This window comes from Sinocyclocheilus grahami, unplaced genomic scaffold (genome assembly GCF_001515645.1).
Source record: "Sinocyclocheilus grahami isolate Dianchi unplaced genomic scaffold, SAMN03320097.WGS_v1.1 scaffold2040.1, whole genome shotgun sequence".
Classification (NCBI taxonomy): Eukaryota; Metazoa; Chordata; class Actinopteri; order Cypriniformes; family Cyprinidae; genus Sinocyclocheilus; species Sinocyclocheilus grahami.
Window position 1 is genome coordinate 3,765 of NW_015507219.1, and position 5,055 is coordinate 8,819.

Sequence of the window (5,055 nt, forward strand, 5' to 3'; positions counted from 1 at the left end):
CACAACCTCCCCGTACACACTCGCCTTCAAGAGAAATGGAAAAGAATAAATGTAATGCAGAAAACTAATGTCTGTTGGCAAAGACTTTTTAAAGCTTTTAAACCTAAACACAATATGTAATATTTTGTAAATAAAAACAAATCAACAATTAATGCAAGTCTGTACATTCTTTTTTTTCACAAAAATGTGTTTTAAAAATAATATATTATAAAATATACTGACCTTTAGTTCTGTACTGAAAAGTTTTGCTTTGAAAAAGTCTCCTCCATATCTTTTCAGGTTCTTGTTGTGGTCTCTGGCTGTGATAATAACAGAGATATTTTCTCCCACTTTGTAACTCTCTTTGAGTCCCACAATAGAGAAAGTTGAGTGGACTGGACTTGTGCTCTGAATCAGATGAGTGATTTCTTGATCTGGAATAGGCCAGTCCAGAGCCTTCTGTAGTCTTTCCCACTCCTCATCGCTGATTCCCATGTCAACCGCTGATATTATGGAAGAATTGTTATTTCGAGGAACTAGTACAGGTCTGGGGGGCTGAAATTGTTTTATATGAATCCCACCATTCCATGCCCACAGAACCTGAGAGAGGATCAGGATATAATTCAGACCAAATTCCTTTTATTTCTATGTGCAAAGGTTTAATGTTCATTGTAGATACAGATACTTTCTGGATTTCTAAGTTATGTAGATCTGTAGGGATTTGGCACAAACTGTGAATGGGTACTAGTCCTTAGTTTTCAAGCCTTAAGTGTCACCTCAGTCAACACTCAAGAATCAGTCTTAGACTTTACTAAAAGTTGCTTTTAGCTTCTTATTAAAAGTGTCCTACTCTTAGAAAAGTCCTACTTGTAACTATGAATTTTTTGACACTTAAGTCGAAGCTTAAGACTATATTTGGAAGAGCATTACTGAGAAGTTTTATACAGTCATGGCCATACAGTCAAGTTTTGGAAGTGACATAAATTTAGTTTTTTGCAAAGTTTGTTGCTTAAGCTGTTGTTGTGTTCATTCACGTTGTTTCTAGATTATTGTGTAGAGCAGGGGTCGGCAACCTTTTCGGCATGACGTGCCATTTTACATTTTTCTGGTTAACCACTGTGCCAACCCCCCCCCCCTTTATTAATGCATTCTGTACATACACATTTTTAAATGATACGATAAAAAACAATAGGCCTATTTGATTTTCATGCAAATAGTTTCTGAGGATTTTTTCATAACTTGTTTTTTAAACTTTTCAAAAGTTTATTGAATAACAGATATACAGTGTGACCGTACTGAACACCACTGTATGTGTGTGTGTGTGTGTGTGTGTGTGACAAGGCCAATGCATTAAAACAGTTCAGTTTGATCACTGTTCTATATTAATGCTCAGCTTTAATTGATGCACTCGCACACAGAGATCGTGGTGTGCAAAAAGTAACATTCAGAAGCTCATAAACTTGTCAGCGCTGCCACGCGACTTTTATAAATCAATACTGAATCGCTATATTATATTTCTCAGCAATGAGGGGGGTAAAATCTCTGTTTTTTATGTAACTAAACTCAGCTTCATTGTTTGTAGAGAGACACAGACAATTTACACATTCTCTCTCTCTCTCTCTCTCTCTCTCTCTCTCTCTGTCTCTCTCAAAATGGCCATATCTGAGAAAAAAAAATCGAGTAGTTTGCATCACTGGATATAGCTGTCGATCATTTAACATTTATATCGTAAAACGTATCGTTAAAGTTTACTAATATTAAATGATTTGCAGCTTTATCTTACCTCGCTCTCTTTAACGTTAAACTGACGCTTTGCGCTCTGCTTCTGTGAACAGTAAGCCAGTTCAGTCATTTTGACATTGACGAGCGCTGTTAGACCGCTGAGGATTTGATCTGAAGTGCCTAGTATGTGCAGCAGTCATGCATGCATCCGTAGACTAGAGCAAGTTAATTCTCACACTTTAATAGTATTTATAGCTCCTAACAGGCTGTGTGACTATGATAAGTTATTAACTCAAAATGTACATCAGAATGCAGTTTTCCCTACTGCTCGCGTGCCAGCGATTATCCCTCTGTGTGCCACTGTTGGCACGTATGCCGTAGATTGCCGACCCCTGGTGTAGAGTGATCAGATGGATTTTAAATAATTGCTAAAAGCTTCATTGGTCAAAAAATTTGATTTTCACAAAAAAATAAAAAAACCCATTAAAAAATCAAGTTTTTTTATCATAACATGTGAAAGTGTGAATGAGTAGTACTATATAGTGAAATCGCCATCATATTAATTAGATTGTAAGAGCAGACTGATTGCTATAAAAGCAGGGAAGAAGCACTTCCAATCATTGTGTTCTTGTTAGCAATGGTTACCTCCAAAGAAACACGTGCAGCCATTATCACTTTGCATCAAAATGGCCTCACATGCAAGGAAACTGCTACAAAGAATATTGCACTTAAAAGAACCATTTACCAAGAACTTCAAGGAGAGAGGTTGGACTGCAGTGAAGAAGTCTTCAGGACGTCCCAGAATATCCAGCAAGCGCCAGGACCGTCTCCTCCTTAGGAGTCAGCTACAGAATCGTGTCACCAGCAGTGCAGAGCTTGCTCGGGAATGGCAGCAGGTTGGTGTGAGAGCATCTGCACGCACAGTGAGGCCAAGACTTTTGGACAACGGCCTGATGTCAAGAAGGCCAGCAAAGAAGCCACTTCTCTCCAAGAAAAACATCAAGGACAGACTGAAATTCTGCAGGAAGTACAAGGATTGGACAGCAGAAGACTGGTGCACAGTTATTTTCTCTGATGAAGCTCCCTTCCGACTGTTTGGGACATCTGGAAAATCGATTGTTCGGAGAAGAAAAGGTGAACTCTACCATGAGTCCTGTGTTGTGCCAACAGTGAAGCATCCCGAGACCATCCATGTGTGGGGTTGCTTTTCAACCGAGGGAGTGGGCTCTCTCATAATTCTACCAAAAACACTCCCAGGAATGAAGAATGGTATCAAACGTCCTGCAAGAGCGACTTCTTGCAGGACGTTTGGTGATGATCCGTGCATTTTCCAGCATGATGGAGCACCATGTCACAAAGCAAGAGTGATAAAGAAGTGGCTCGAAGATCATTACATTTAAATTTTGGATCCGTGGCCAGGCAACTTCCCGGATCTCAATCCCATAGAGAACCTGTGGTCAGTCCTCAAAAGGCGAGTGGACAAGCAGAAGCACACAAATTCTGATCAACTCCGAGAACTAATAAGGCAAGAATGGATCGCCATCAGTCAGGATTTGACCCAGAAGCTAATATCCAGCATGCCAGAGCGAATTGCAAGGTTATGAAAGAGCAAAGGTCAACACTGTAAATATTGACTCATCTTTTTTTTGCAGATAAAAGCCTTTAAAACTTATGATATGCTTATCATTGTTTTTCAGCATACCATAGAAACATGTGGAAAAATAATCTACAAATACTGAAGCAGCAAACTTTGCAAAACACAAAATTGATGTCACTGACAAAACTTTTGGTCATGACTGTACATACATGCATGTGTGGAGCAAAAAGTAATTTAGCATGATTAAACTAGAACTAATGATTATTTTGATGAATCCAAATAGTATTAATTATTAAAGTGAAAGTAATATTTTAATTTTAATCCATTGTCATTATTTCAAAGTTGTCCTCCAAACAATGTGTCATTTGAAGGCTATGAAAACATATGTCAATCTGCACAAAAAAAAAAAAAAAAAGGTAAAAGATTAAATTAATGTATAAGTAAATAATTACATTAAAGTATTGCATCGGAGTTGGGATGACAGGAAGAGCAATTTATTAACTGCCATTCAAAGATTTTCAACAGCCATATTTAGCCTATTTATTCTTTGAAATTAAGCTTTTATTCAGTTCTGGAAAACATGTCCACTACACTATGTTCAGGCAACTTTATAAAAAATAAATATGAAACATAAAAATTAATTGATTCTTGCTAAAAACCTATTTATTTTAATATTTAAAACTACACTTACAGCAGTTACACAAATCGGTACTTACATTCAAATTCTGCATTTTGTTTGCTAAATTCAGAATTAGGAATTTAATTGGATGTTAAAATGCATTCTCAATTCAAATTGAGTTGAATGCCACACAACCCTGTTTGACACTTCTTTATTTGTGTAGAAATACAATGCTTATTAATTTGATAATTATTTTAAAGTCAGCTTAAAAATGTCTTACAAACTTACCAAACAGAATGATGTCCAAAGAAAAAAAGCCAGTAGTAATGCATATCGTCTTAACCTGCAGACTGAAATACATCTCAATTTTAAATGTACATATCCTTCAAAACATGAAACCATTGACCCATAACATGACAAATGTAATAAAGTCTATAAACTCCTGATTACCTGGTGCATTTGATTTCTCCATGGATGGCATGACCATTGCCAAATATGATGAAAATGGGTGTACGGCTCTGAAAATGAGGCGTTCCCACAAAGTATATGACATGCAGTTGAATGAACACAGATGCTCTTTAGCTTGGCTTTGTTTGATTTCTACATTAGATGAATGTAGATCAGTGAATAAGATATTCTTGCTCCTGGAACTAAAATTCAGCAGTTTTCTGTTTGGCAAAAAAAAAAAAGCAGAAACACAAAAACAGGAATGTAAACAGCAAAATCTCCAGAGTAAAATCAACTCTGTTCATAGAGCATTTAATCCACACAAACGCAGTTGTTTTCAAAACTGCAGCTTTTTCTGTGTAGTTTAGCAAACGCAGCACCAGTTCACTGAAACCAAACATTTTTGAAAACGCCTGCCAGGGGGAAGATTTTCAAAAACTCCGGTTGCAGTGTTATCGTGTAGACAGCGAAACCAGAGTTTTTGGCTTGTGACGTCGGAGCCTGCACCGTTATCTCCGCCTACTGGAAACTTTTTCAGGCTTCTGATTGGCCAACATGGCTTTACAGTTGAGATTATATCGCCACCTGTTGGCTTGGCATGCTCTTGACAGTGCTTCATGGCATGCGTTTGCATTTTCATGTGGACGGAGATTTTTTTTTAAAACGGAGGAAAAAACTTTTTAAAAATACC

At 37.3% G+C, this 5,055-nt stretch overlaps 1 protein-coding gene across 1 annotated transcript; it reads right to left on the reverse strand.

Moving 5' to 3' along the window:
- Positions 1-6: 6 nt before the first annotated feature.
- On the reverse strand, positions 7-4,561 carry LOC107573811 (NXPE family member 1-like; the record flags this gene model as incomplete). Its single annotated transcript, XM_016260262.1, has 4 exons — positions 4,368-4,561; positions 4,206-4,267; positions 223-579; positions 7-24 (listed from the first exon to the last, which is right to left on the reverse strand). Coding segments are annotated over exons 1-4 (540 nt in total), but the record flags the coding sequence as incomplete, so codon positions are not given.
- Positions 4,562-5,055: the final 494 nt, after the last annotated feature.